Source organism: Canis aureus, chromosome 9 (assembly GCF_053574225.1).
Source record: "Canis aureus isolate CA01 chromosome 9, VMU_Caureus_v.1.0, whole genome shotgun sequence".
Lineage (NCBI taxonomy): Eukaryota > Metazoa > Chordata > Mammalia > Carnivora > Canidae > Canis > Canis aureus.
The window spans coordinates 75,988,496-76,001,606 of NC_135619.1; the positions used below are offsets into that span (position 1 = coordinate 75,988,496).

The 13,111-nt window shown below is 64.6% G+C and overlaps 2 protein-coding genes across 7 annotated transcripts in view; one reads left to right on the forward strand and one right to left on the reverse strand.

The window, feature by feature from the left end:
* The window catches only part of BRF1 (BRF1 general transcription factor IIIB subunit), a 54,717-nt gene that overhangs the window by 17,628 nt on the left and 23,978 nt on the right, over positions 1-13,111 (reverse strand). For 2 of the 6 annotated variants that reach the window (XM_077910854.1, XM_077910856.1), the window contains 2 exons: positions 5,375-5,447; positions 568-717 (listed from right to left, as the gene is read on the reverse strand). In XM_077910854.1, coding sequence (XP_077766980.1) covers positions 568-717; positions 5,375-5,447 — 223 coding nt within the window. Of the gene's footprint in view, positions 1-567; positions 718-906; positions 1,079-1,215; positions 1,360-2,339; positions 2,505-5,374; positions 5,448-7,875; positions 7,908-13,111 lie in introns of those variants that run through there. The other 4 variants (XM_077910855.1, XM_077910859.1, XM_077910858.1 and 1 more) reach the window with 4 other exon arrangements.
* On the forward strand, positions 1,852-3,986 carry BTBD6 (BTB domain containing 6). The gene is made up of 4 exons (XM_077910861.1): positions 1,852-2,264; positions 2,355-2,445; positions 2,556-2,674; positions 2,793-3,986. Exons 1-4 carry the CDS (start codon positions 1,867-1,869, stop codon positions 3,823-3,825), a joined length of 1,641 nt encoding a protein of 546 aa, XP_077766987.1. The 5' UTR covers positions 1,852-1,866; the 3' UTR covers positions 3,826-3,986.

A 13,111-nucleotide genomic window follows, 5' to 3' on the forward strand; every position in this document is an offset into this window, starting at 1 on the left:
AGAACCTCGCGCACCCCCTCAAAGTCAGTGAGTGAACTCTGGGGAGCCTGGTGGTTGTCCACGGAGGTAAGGGTTGTGGGGACACAGCCCAGGTCGGGGAGCAAAGGGGGTGGGCTGACTACGGGAGGCCGAGCTGGCCGTGCGCCTGGAACGCAGGCTGAGAGGGGACACGGTCCTGCTGGTGGCCGAGGTGCAGGAGCGCAGATGCGCAGACCCTTGGCATTCCAGGAAGGAGCGGGGCAGGGGTGCTGGGGGCGGGGCCTGCCAGGAGGACTCCAGGCCCCAGGGCTACGTCAGACCCCAGGGTGTCAGGCACAGGGGGAGGACTCAGACGGGAGACGGGGCAGCTACCCTCTGGGGGGCTAAGGAGACGGCCTGAAGGGCTGGGGCGCCCTCTGCAGTGAGGACGCGGCCTCGGCCTCCACGGGTGCTGCCCTGCCCCCCGGGCTCCGGGGCCAGGTCAGCTCTGGAGACCGCCCGCCCCCACCCACGCGCTCGGCCTCGCCAAGTCAGGGCAGGAGCCACCCTGCGGCCGGCGGGGCTGGGGTGAGCGCGGGGCCGCCGTACCCGCTCCGCAGAGGCCCGAGGGCCGCCGGCCGGTGTGCATCCAATCCCTCTTCATCCTCTGCAAGAGCCTCAGGGCTGTCATGGACACCTCGTGGTTCTTCTCACCGAACTCCAGCAGGTGGGCAAAGCGGGGGATGTAGAGGCACGGGTCTGCGGCAGACACACTGCGTCAGCGGGGCCGGGGCGAGTCCTGGGGCAGGGCCTCCGCCAGGGCGACCCCTCCCAGTCCTGCCCGACCCTGGGCTGGGGGTGCCCGCCCTCGTCCCTCGTCCCTCGTCCCTCCCACAGCTGCCTCGGGGCAGGGTGCTGAGCCCGCGGGCAGCCGCAGGTTGTACACACGCCCCACGGCGAGCGCCTTTCCCCAGTCTGCCGCCTGCATCTGCCGGTGGGACTCTGCCCTCGTCTGCAGGCGGGAGCGCGTCTCTAGCGGCCACGTTAGTCGGCAAGGCAGGGCTCCGGAGGGACCCGGGGGCGCGCGCAGGCCCCCTCCCCCTGCCAGCCTCGGGCACAGCGCAGCAGAGCGTCGCGGCGGGGTCACCTGGGAAGGCCCTGCCCGGGCGGGGGCCAGCAGGGGGCGGGCCAGGCTGGGGGCGGCCGGGAGCCCCGGGGCCGGGACTGCTGAGCCGTCCTCCCCGGCTCGGGGCCCACCTGGCTGCGCTCTGGGCCCTTGCACCCTCTGCCCGTCTCGGTTCCCAGAAGGGAGCAGAGATGAGCGGCCACCCCGAGGCGTTCCGGGTCCCCAGGGCCGTGGGGGCCGCGGGGGGGCGCGGGGCGGACGCCGTGGGGACCCGCCGGCCCAGCCCCCGCACCGGACCCTGCTCCCCGAGGCCCCGGAGCCGCCGGACGCACGGCCGGGGAGGGCAGGGAAGGGCCCGGCGGGCGGGGGCGACCTGCGAGGGGCCGTGCGCGTGCCCGCACCCGGGCCAGCGCGCGCGCCCCCTCGCTCCCGCCGGCGCCTGCGCACCTGCCGCCCCGCCCCAGCCCCCCCGCGGGGAGGCGGGGCCGGGACGCAGGGGCGGGAGCGCGCACGCCCTCCGCGCGGGGGCGGGGCCGGGACGCAGGGCCGGGAGCGCGCACGTCCCCCGCGGGGGGCGGGGCCGGCCCGGCCGTGACGGGCGTGACGTGCGGGCGCCGCGGCGGCAGGGGCGAGGGCGGGCCGGACGGCGCCCCCTGCGGCCGCGCTGCGGGCTGCGGCTGGGGCTGCGGCTCGGGCTCGGGCTCGGGCTCGGACTCGGGCTGCGCGCCCGCGGGGCGGGGCGGGGCGGGGCGGCCCGAGGCAGCAGCGCCCGCCGCGGCCCCATGCTGCTGCCCCTGGCCTGCCTGCACGGCCGGGTGGCGCAGTGCCTCACGGCGCTCCTGGTGCTCGCCGAGCCGCCCCCCCGGCCCCGGCCCCGGCCCCGGCCCCGACCCCGGCGCGGCGCGAGGGTGCACGGGGCGCCGCCGACGCGCGCGGAGGCCGCCCTGCCCGCGAAGATGGCCGCGGAGCTGTACCCCGCCGCCGCCGCCGCCGCCGCCGCCGCCACGGACATCGCCAACAGCAACGCCAACGCCGCCGCCGCCGCCGCCGCCGGCAGGAAGGGCCCGCCCAGCGCCCCGCCGCCCGCCCCGCCGCCGCCCGCGCCCGCGCCCCCCGCGCCCGACAACAACAACTTGGAGAGCCCCAACTGGCAGTCCTTCCACCCGACCCTGCGCGAGAGGTGAGCCCGGCCGCCCCCGCGCCCCCCGCGCCCCCGCCCGCGCCCCTGCCCGCGCCCCCGCGAGCCCGAGCCTGCCTCTGCCCTTCGCAGGAACGCGCTCATGTTCAACAACGAGCTCATGGCCGACGTGCACTTCATCGTGGGGCCCCCGGGAGCCGCCCGCAGGGTGCCCGCGCACAAGGTGAGCCGAGCCGCGGCCCAGCCGCCCGGCACCCCGGGGTGGCCCTCCTCGGCCTCCGCGGGGCGGGGCGGGGCGGGGCGGGGCTCAGGGCAGCTTCCGTCTCCCCGCAGTACGTCCTGGCCGTCGGTAGCTCCGTCTTCTATGCCATGTTCTACGGCGACTTGGCAGAAGTCAAGTCGGAGATCCACATCCCCGACGTGGAGCCTGCGGCCTTCCTGATCCTGCTGAGGTGCGTGTGCCCCGGAGCCGCGGGTCGGGAGGCGGGGAGGCGGGGAGGCGGGAACGCTGCGGGCCCGGGTCGGCGGCAGGGCCCACGCAGCCCGTGACGCGGCCCCCACCCTGCCTAGGTACATGTACAGTGACGAGATTGACCTGGAGGCCGACACGGTGCTGGCCACTCTCTACGCCGCCAAGAAGTACATCGTCCCCGCGCTAGCAAAAGCCTGTGTCAACTTCCTGGAGACGAGCCTGGAAGCCAAGAACGCCTGTGTCCTGCTGTCCCAGAGCCGGCTGTTTGAGGAGCCGGAGCTGACCCAGCGCTGCTGGGAGGTCATCGATGCTCAGGCCGAGATGGCCCTGAGATCTGAAGGCTTCTGCGAAATCGACTGGCAGACTCTGGAAATCATCGTGACGCGGGAGGCCCTCAACGCCAAGGAGGCAGTGGTCTTCGAGGCCGTCCTGAACTGGGCTGAAGCCGAGTGCAAGAGGCAGGGCCTGCCGGTCACCCCACGCAACAAGAGGCACGTTTTGGGGCCTGCCCTCTATCTGGTCCGAATTCCAACCATGACCCTGGAGGAGTTTGCCAACGGCGCAGCCCAGTCGGACATCCTGACCCTGGAGGAGACCCACGACATCTTCCTGTGGTACACGGCGTCCAACAAGCCCCTCCTCAACTTCCCCCTGACCAAGAGGAAGGGCCTTGCCCCGCAGCGGTGCCACCGGTTCCAGTCTTCTGCCTACCGCAGCAACCAGTGGCGCTACCGTGGGCGCTGTGACAGCATCCAGTTTGCCGTGGACAGGAGGGTGTTTGTTGCAGGGCTGGGCCTGTACGGGTCCAGCTCCGGGAAAGCCGAGTACAGCGTGAAGATCGAACTCAAACGGCTGGGGGTGGTCCTGGCTCAGAACCTGACCAAGTTTGTGTCGGACGGCTCCAGCAACACCTTCTCGGTGTGGTTTGAACACCCCGTGCAGGTCGAGCAGGACACCTTCTACACAGCCAGTGCCGTCCTGGATGGCAGCGAGCTCAGCTATTTCGGGCAGGAAGGCATGACGGAAGTACAGTGTGGGAAGGTGACCTTCCAGTTCCAGTGCTCCTCGGACAGCACCAACGGGACCGGGGTCCAGGGTGGGCAGATCCCCGAGCTCATCTTCTATGCCTGAGGGGCCCTGGGCTGGCGTGGACGCCCTGCCCTCTGCTGGGCACCAGGAGGAGGCCTTTCTCTGCAGCTGGTCCGGCCGGGAAGGGAAGTGCAGGACATTGTGCTACCCGTCCCCCAGCTGGCTGCCTTCCTGACCCCATTAAAGGCTTCGCCAACTTTGTACTTCTCTCGTACTAGTCAGCTGCAGTCCAGAGCTGGGAACCAGAGGCTCCTCTGCACAGCCAGAGCCTGGGGTGCTGAGTGTTGGCTGCTGGGCAGATCTGGGGGTGCAAGGCAGGCTTCATCCAGGTCCCCTCCCAGCGGTGCCCACACCGTGGCTAGCTCTGGGGACCTTGCCATCCATCCCACCCTCATGAATTCACAGTGGTACGACGCCTAGCCCAGACCTTCCCTTCAAATCCACATTTGGGAAAAAATACCTAAAATAGTCCACGTCTACCTGGATTTTCATAACAAAGTTTCAGTGAAACGAGCTACCAATAGATTAGTGACGGAAGGAGCGTGAAGCTGGGGCAGGTGCCTTCCCCTGTGTTCCTTCCAGCACACAAAAAGCTCTCACTGAGCCCTGCTTCCTGGTTAGAAACAAACTGCCCCCTGGGGAGGTCGGCTGTCCCTGAGCATGCCCTCTGCTGGCAGGCTGGCTTCTGCTGTGGGTCTGTCGCTAGAATGCTCCAGAAAAGGCCCAGTGTCGGCTTCTGTCATACTCTGTGATGCATCACAGCCTCTGAGACAAAGCCCTACTGTAGGACTCAGGTTTGAGGGTGGTGGCGTGAAGTGGGGCTCTCTGCTGGCCCAAGGCTGCAGACCCTGGGGACCAATGTCCTGCCTCAGGCTCGCCAGCACCTTCCATGGCAGGCCCCAGACAGCCCCTGCCCAGGTGTACTTCAGGGTAAAGCAGGCTCTTTGAGCCCGTCTTCCCAGGCTGTGTGCTCTGGGGCCAGTTGCTTTGCTTCTGAAAACCCTTAGCTTGACCCCCAGAGGGAGGGACCGAGTCACTTGGCACAAGGAAATGGCATCTTGGACAGGGTCTGGGCTGGGAGCAGACCACCCAAGCCTGGTATACCTCTGCAGCTGCACCCGCCCCTGCCCCATCCTGCCGGACCCTGCCTTCCCAGCCCCAGGGTACCACCCTGTGAGTTATCCAGGACTAAACCCGGCCCACCCTCCCTGGCCCTGCATTCCACCTCCTTGAAACGAGATACACTTATAAAGGGCAAAACAGAGAGCAGCCCCTGCAAGTGGACTGTGAAGACAATCCTCTCAGTAAAGCTCCCGAGGAGACGGAATGGGCCAGCGACACCCCTACTCTGTGTGCAGAGATCCTGCCTTCCCCGGGACACCTGCCACCAGGTGTATTCCCTCCGTGTCCTCCTCCACACCTGCCGGGGACAGACCGTGGGCAGTCTTGTTTTAAACCAGGAGTAACCTCCAAACTGTCAGGCTCTCAGCTACTTCTCAGACATTCCTTACCATCTAGTGGGGCCCTGGCCCCTGCACGTGACTCCCTCCCACTCCGGGCACCTTGTTGCCCTCTGCCAGCCCCAGCATACCTATCGCCGGCGCGTTGATGCAGAGCTCTCTTGCCAGAAGAAGGAACGTCTTCCCCAGCACATAAACATTCACCTGTTAGGAAGAAACCACAACACAGAACAGCATTTGAATTTAGGGGATGTTTGGGTTTTTTTTCCTCACGATGCATTTCATTCACTGTCCAGTGTGACAGATGCAGCGTAAAAGCTCCAGGACCGCCCCCGCCCCCACCCCTCAGAGCAGCCCAGGGCCCTGCTTCCCAATCACGGGCAGCTTTTTCAGACCCTGCCACTGTCTCAGCAATAACTGGGTTTGCTAACCAAGTGTAGACAGCCGGAGCTCAGTGTGTGTAATTCAGGGTGGTGTGCAGCTGCGTATGCAGGGCCCACTGGCCACCCCGCCCCACGCAGACTGGGATCCTTATCTGTGGCCCCAGGGACCAGCTGAGTCATGGCCATGGGTCCCCGCAGATCTCAGGAACTCCCCTACCTCCCAGGCTGCTCCCACTTCAAGTCCAAATCGGCTGTGCAGTCCAGCGCCTGACCAGGGTGCAGACCTCCTCTGTTGCTGAGCCTGAGGCTGTCCTAAGAGCCTGCCCTGTGCTGACCAAGGCTGCGGTGCTATGGGGAGGGGGCTTCTGAGCAGTGTTTGACGGCAGCCATGGAAAACGCCATGGGGCTTGGAGGAGGTGCAGAATTGGGAAAAGCCGGGGCTGAGCCCCTCCTGCCTGAGCTGCAGAGGGTGTGGCTCTCTGCCTCTGGCTTCCCCGTAGACCTCCTTTGCCTCATCAAGCCTGGCCTGTGAAGTCCTGGTTGAGGGCTCCTTAACCCCGTGCCCAAGAAGCCACCAGAAAAGAGTATGAAGAACCAAGACCTCGGCGTGCAGCACGCCCATCAGGGGGTCTGGGCAGCACACATGGGGGCTTATGGCCATCAGAGAGCACTAAAGAATGGAACAGAGGCCCCTCAGGGGCGATGGAGGCTATCTGTGGAGCCCCGTCAGCTCAGGGGCTACGCTGCACATCCAGGCCTCCTGCGAGAAGCCCCCGTCCTCGGGCTGGCAGCTCACGGAGCATGCTTCTAAGGGGACTCTGCCCTTGGGCTGCCCACACACGTGCAGGTGTGCATCTTCTAGGAGCGCCCGGCCTTCGCTGGGCTCCTGCCAAGCTCCTGCACCTTTACCCTCCTGACCTCATGCCCATCTGGAGCAGAGTGGAACTCACGTGCCCTGCAGTGTGCTGTTCCCTGCGCACTGCGCACAGCTGACCCACCTCTCTGACAGTGTCCCAAGCACACAAAGACCTAGATGCTACGGAAAAGGGTTCTCTGAATGGACTTCAAGTGGAAAGTCGAAATGCTAAGCGGCCTGCTGGCTACAGCACCTGGCGTGATTGCCAGAGATGCCGACGTCCGTCTACGGGCATCAGAAACTGGGACATGGACTCTGAGGATCGGTGAGGATCGGTCCCTGCGGAAGTGGCTGGTCACCGCTGGGTGTGGCCGGCCAGCCTTCCCGCTCCTGTCCAAATGGCAGGCGGGCTCTGTGTGAAGGCGGCCCGAGTGCGCCTGTGCCCACCATGCCTTGATGGGGTGACGGGACCCCCCACCCCGTCCTGCCCGGGAGAGCTCACCCGGATCCAAACCCCGGCAGGAACACCAACAACAGAATCGTGAACATGGGTCAGCCGTGGGTGGTCCCGCACCAGCCTTGCTCCGTGCTCCCTGGGAAGTCCTAGGGTGGCAACACGCCGCCACACGTGGAGCGCTGGGTTTCCACAATCCCAGCACATTACTGTGAGCCCGGCCACAGAGTACTTGAGCGGGACTCCTGACATGCCACGCACGCAGGCAGCATCTGCTTTACCTGTTAGTCTAGCTCTGTCTGCGGGGGGCCTGCGGCCACCAGCACACAGGCCCCATGTGCACACGTGCACCTGACAAGCCTTCCTCAGAGGGGCGGGAGCTCTGTGAGTCCCGCACGCACCCTCACACTGTGGTCATGGTCTGTTTTCCCGGACACCCCTGCCCTGTCCGAGTCCTCAGCAGTGATCACTGTGCCTGCCTCAGCGCTGTCAGCAGGGACGGGACATGCGCAGAGCCTCGATGGCTCCACCCTGGTGAATGTCCCATCCACACAGGTGTCCCTCTTGCTGGGCCCTTCGATTTTATTCAGTACCTTGGAAACAAGAGATGGAACAGAAAATGCTTTCCTGGTACCCAGAGTTCCTAAATACGCTATAATGTGGATTCTTATACTGTTGAAGATAGAGTTCTTTTTATTCTAAAGAACCTCCCTTCCCTCAGACCAAGTCCACCTGGGTCTTTCCACTGGTTCTGAGGCCGAGGCTGCCCGGCTCCCAGGCCAGTGACCCCATGTTTACTGCCCCCCACCCCCGCACTAGTTTTGCATCAGACCCCAGCCCGGCGTGTCCTCTGCCTGGGGACCAGCCTCCAGGGTGTGTGGTGCACGCCCCAGTCACAGCCTCCCTTGGGAAGGGGGCTCAGAAAGGAAGCCAATGTACCTGGAGCAGGTCACTGAGGTCGAGGAGCATGTCTGCAGCAGGAGTCAAGGATCATCTGCGCCCAAGCCCACGGGCTCCAGTTACCCGACCACCTTCCCAGGCACAGACCCAGCCCCCCAACCTGGGCTCGGCCCTGGATCTCAGGGGAGGGAGGGAGGTGTCTGCAGCAGGGCTGCGCAGAACCTGCCAGAGACCCCTGACAAGCACTCCCGGGAGGGGAGGGGCAGCAGAGCCCATCACGTCGTCCCTGGAGTACTTGCTGCTTCACAGAGCACCCCCCACGCCCCGAGTGGCACAGCCCAGAAGCACGTGACAACACTCACTGCTCCCTGGAGCATCTAGTGAGCGCCCGCTGGGTGCTGCGTGGGCCTCTGGCCCATGACTCATGGCTCCTGGGGGGCAGACACAGGCACAGAGGGCCCTGGTGGCGGGCGGGCACCTCTGTGGTGCCGGTGCTCGAGGGACAGCTGTGGGGCCTCTGGCATGGAACCTGTCCTCACTCTCAGCAGGTGATTAAAGAGTAACCACATCATGTCCTCAGTGATTCGAAACCCAGGTGGACCCACGCGCACACACAGACACGCGACAAGACACGCACCCCTGTGTAAGGCAACTGGTCAAGCGAGGTCAAACGTCCTGTCGCTCCCCGGCGCGCTGTGGCCTTGAGAAGGTAACCGAGAGGAGTCCGACGCGCCGCATCAGAGCCAGGCCAGGGTCGGGGAGGACCCCTGGGCCCAAACACAGGAGAAAGAGGCCCCCGATGCCACAGCGTCCCACCAGGCCCCAGACACCCTGCCACGGCCTCTGAGGTCCTTGAATAAAGGGCACCCTATGTCCCGGTCTCTGGAGGCACGCGCTTCGGCGGGAGCGTCGCCACAGGACAAGCAGCGAGCCCGAAGTGTGGAAAGCAGTCCACGGGAGCGGGGGGCAGCGGTCCTACGCGAGGGGGCAAGACCCGCGTCGACACAGGCAACACGGGAGACGCGCCAAACCGAGAGGCGCCAGAAGGCTCGAGAAACACTCGGGGTACAGCGTGCAGGTCAGGGGCTGCCGGCGGGCGGGAGGGGACTTCCGGGCACTGAGGCCACTCCACGTGATGCCACGGGCACGGGCGCCCACCGCTCACGTCAAACCCATAAGGGACACCACAGGGGCAGGCCAGGCGAGCCCTCATCAGCCCCGCTGGGCCGTCCAGGACGCCGCTGCGGCGTGGGCAGGGGGTCGGGGGAGGTGGCGGGTCTGCACCGCTTTTCTTTTAACCTACAACTGCTCTAAAAATTGAAGTCTTCAAAAGAGAATAAAATAAAATAAAAGCCAAGTCATCGGTAAGTTCGGAGCAGACATTTCAAGGAAGCAAAGAGCCGGTAAGCACGCGCGAAGGGGTCACCCTCGGTTGCCGGAGACCTGCAGACGAAGGGCCCCCAGCGGCACCGAATGCTGGCAGGGACGTGGGCCTCCCCGCTCCCGCGGTCCGCCGGCTGCGCTGCCGCCGAACGGCCACGCTGGCACAAGGCGGGCACGTTTCTCGTGGCACGGACCACGCCTGCCTCGACCGGACCGCCCCACGTCCACCCGCGAGCCTTGAACCAGCAGCTGAAAGCCAAGAAGAGCCCAGACGTCCACCCACAGAAGAACCCGTGGCCTGTCACACGTTCCCACAACGGAGGGGGCACTTCTTGGCACACCCCACACGGATGGGCCCGAAGCTCGCCTAGTGACAGAAACCTTACGAACAGGGCTCCCCTGGGCGTCTGGAATGAGCAAAACGAATGGGTGGGGGTCCCCGGAACAGTGGGTGCCTCGGGGGCAGGGTGGCCACGTGGTAGTGTCGCCCCTAGTCCCGATGGGGGGCCTGGTTGCAAAGATGCATACAATTGGCAAAACTCAAGCAGTACCACAAACACTCATGTATTTGTTTTACGCCAATTTGACCCCAAAAGGGAAAAGAAAAATATAGACAAATACTGCAATCTGGTCAGTTAACGACTGGGCAGCTGAAGGGCTTACAGGGAGCAGCAGAGGCCGGTGCCTTACTCTGAAATGTGCCGGACGGTGGGAGGCTGCGGGGGCAGGGGAGCGGGTGAGGGCCGGGATGGACACGGCTAGGGGTGTCCACCGTCTGATTCCTTCAGCCTTGCCAGGTGTCGGAGAGTCCCCACGGCACAGTGATGGGGGAGAGCGTGTACATTTTAAAAAGGAGACTGGACTTCAAATTAAGCAAGCTGATACGACTGGTCTCCTTGAGACGCAGAGGCAGTGGGGCACGCGGCCAGGGCTCACTGGCTGCTGGCCGCACCGGCAGGCTGAATACCGTGCTTCCCGCCTGCTCACGCCCGCAGGGCCGGGCCCACGACAGGTCCCCAGTGATGGGCATTTAGGGATGTTGTGGTGGCCGTGCAAGGTCTTCTGTCCGGCCTGCCAGGGGCCTGGGTCTCCACCTATTGCTGAGCAGCTGCTCCCAACCTCCCGGCACAGGGACATCAACCAGTCCTCCAAATTTGCTGGAATCGTAAAGTCGGCGTGGACGAGGCCTGTCTAAAGCCCCGGTGGCGCTGAGCAAAGCGCCCCAGCGCGACCACATCTGTTCCCCTGGGCCGGCCCCTCCTCCTGGTCCCTCGTCCTGCTCCCATGGCATGTTCCTCCCAGACATGCCCTACTAGGTGGGACATCTGCTCAGCCAATAGCAGCTTTGAGTGCCGGTCGCAGAAGAGAACGGCAGCAGATAAACCACCACCAGAAGATTCTAGACACTCCTGAGGGTCAACAGACCAAAACGCAGGGGCCTCGCACCGACTTCCAGCAGGCTGTGAGAAGTGCACACAGAGCCTCCGCTGCCCTGACGTCCAGGGCCGGGTCCACCACGACAAGGACGGGGACACCATGTGGCTGGCCTGCATCCTGCTTTTGGAAGAACGATCAGACGAGGCTTGATTTAAACTCAGACCCACGTTCAACGCGAGATTTCTCTACACGGCCTCACACCCAAGTGCTCCCTCAGGACGCCCAAAGACAGGACAAGGAAGACTGCTCTTGGCGTCCAGTCCACCAGAAGGTCTGGAAGGTCCTGCACGTGCGTCCAGCAGACGACGGTGGGAATGGCGGGGTGGCCACGCTACGAGCTAGCACCACCATTCCCAGGCCCGGATGCAAACCTGGGCAGGGAGGCACTTATTTATGGGCCCAACACACACCTCTGTTTACAGAGGAGCTCGCAGCCGCGCCCCCTGCACTGTTTCGCCTGGCAAAGGAGTGGTAGCCTGCAGGGCTCCGAGCCTGCCCCCACGCACATGCCGAGCACGCACTGCCTGCTACACTGACCCTGCTCCCTGCACCCTCCACATCCCCAGCACAATGCACCTGACCCCAGAGACAGGGCCAGGCTGCAGCATCCTGTGCTGGGGTTTCCTCTGTGTACACCAGTCCTCGAATGATCGACACAGGTCTCCGTCACCACTCTGCACGACACTCCCACAGTGTGGAGGTGCCTGCACCCTGCCCTCGGGGCTCCACACCAGGACCTGTGCCAGGAAGAGGTATGGGAAAGGCCGAGGGCCAGATCCCAGGTCAGCCGCATGCGCTGGCACACCAGTGTCCCTGCTGCCCTGACTGCTGGGGGAGGACCTGCCCCGGCCCCAGCGCCAGCCCCAGCCCCCCGACACCAGTACAGTCCATCCTGTGCTGGCGGCACCTGGTTCCAGCACACCTGTGCCTCCCCACACCCATGAGGGCCCTGTGCACCCGGCTCAGGCCCAGCCTGGTACAGTCCTCACTCGGGCATCACGCTGACCTCCGTGCTCTGGAAGTTCTCTGCTCTGCACGGGCTGGCAACAGGCCAGCATCTCTGACTGGGGAGCTCTGGGAAGGCCAGCATCCCTGATGCCAGGGAGTAGCAGCCAGAGAGGGGAAAGCAGGGAGGGAGGGAAAGGGACACGGGAGCTGGAAGCTACAGCCATTGGCCATGGGGAAAGCCACGGACGGTCCACACAAGGAAGGAGACAGTCCAGACCTCAGTCTTGAAAGGCTCACCCGTGGCTGGAGGCAAACCCACCCAGGGCCCCACCGCAGAGGCAGGCAGAGCAGTTGGGGGTGAATGCCAGGCAAGGAGGGGCTGCTGCTCCCCATCAGGAGATCCCCCTCCCGCATGATGCACAGGAGAGCGACCCTCCAGCCAAAAAACCAGATAAAATGCAGGAGAGCGACTGGGAGCCACCCTTGTGGGGCAGACCCTCAAGAGAAGGAGGGCATGCCCGTTGCTTGAGCTCCCGCTTAGGGCACCAGCTGCCCTGGGGCCAGGCGCACAGGCCTGGGGCTCGCGCAGTCCCGCCTGCAGGAAGGTGAAGCTTAGGGTCCGGGCGTTTCCAAGACGGCCACACTCAGGCACCAGACTGTCAAGAGCACGCAGCCCCTGCAAGAAGTGGCAAAAGAGAAGTGGTCGAATGTCATGTCACGGGCTCCCCCAGACCTGGCAGCAGCAGTCCACGCGGAGGGTGGGAGCCGGCGGGAAAGAGATCCCGGGCTCCCGCCCCTGGCCCCAAGGCGAGCACACACCGAGGCTCCTGGTTAGGTCCCGGGCGGGGCCAGCCTGCACCGGACACGGCCAGCTCCCCGAGGCCCACCCGCCTGCCAGAGGACAGGACCCTCCTGGGGGGGAAAATTATCCACAGTCCCCACAGTCCTTCAAACATAACACCCATCAATTCAATAAGACTTACCTAGCATGGGAGCAGGCAAGACCAAGTAAATATTCTCAAACCAATAAGAACTACCAGCGATCCTCCTGTCGGGAGTCATTAAAGACTTTCACGGAAGGAGAATTTTACCGAAGACACAGACTCTAGTAGAAAGAATCTACTGAGGGGCGCCTGGGTGGCTCAGGCAGGGAAGCGTCTGCCTTGGGCTCAGCTCGTGATCCCGGGGTCCTGGGATCGAGTCCCGCCTCGCGCTCCCTGCTCAGCGGGGCGCCTGCTTCTCCCTCTGCCCCTGCCCTCCCCCTGCTCATGCTCTCTCTTTTTCTTTCTATCTCAAACAAATAAATAAAATCTTAAAAAAAACACACACACACAGAGGCAAGCTCAAGGGAACTCACAGATACAGGTTCTGGGAAAACAGACTGAAATAGAGAGAGGAGAAGAAAAGCAAACAGAGAACAGAAACTGCCAAACCCAGGGTGGGACGTAACGCTGTGACGGCACTGGAGCCCAGAGGGAACAGAGAGGATGGGGCAGTCCCCAGACCA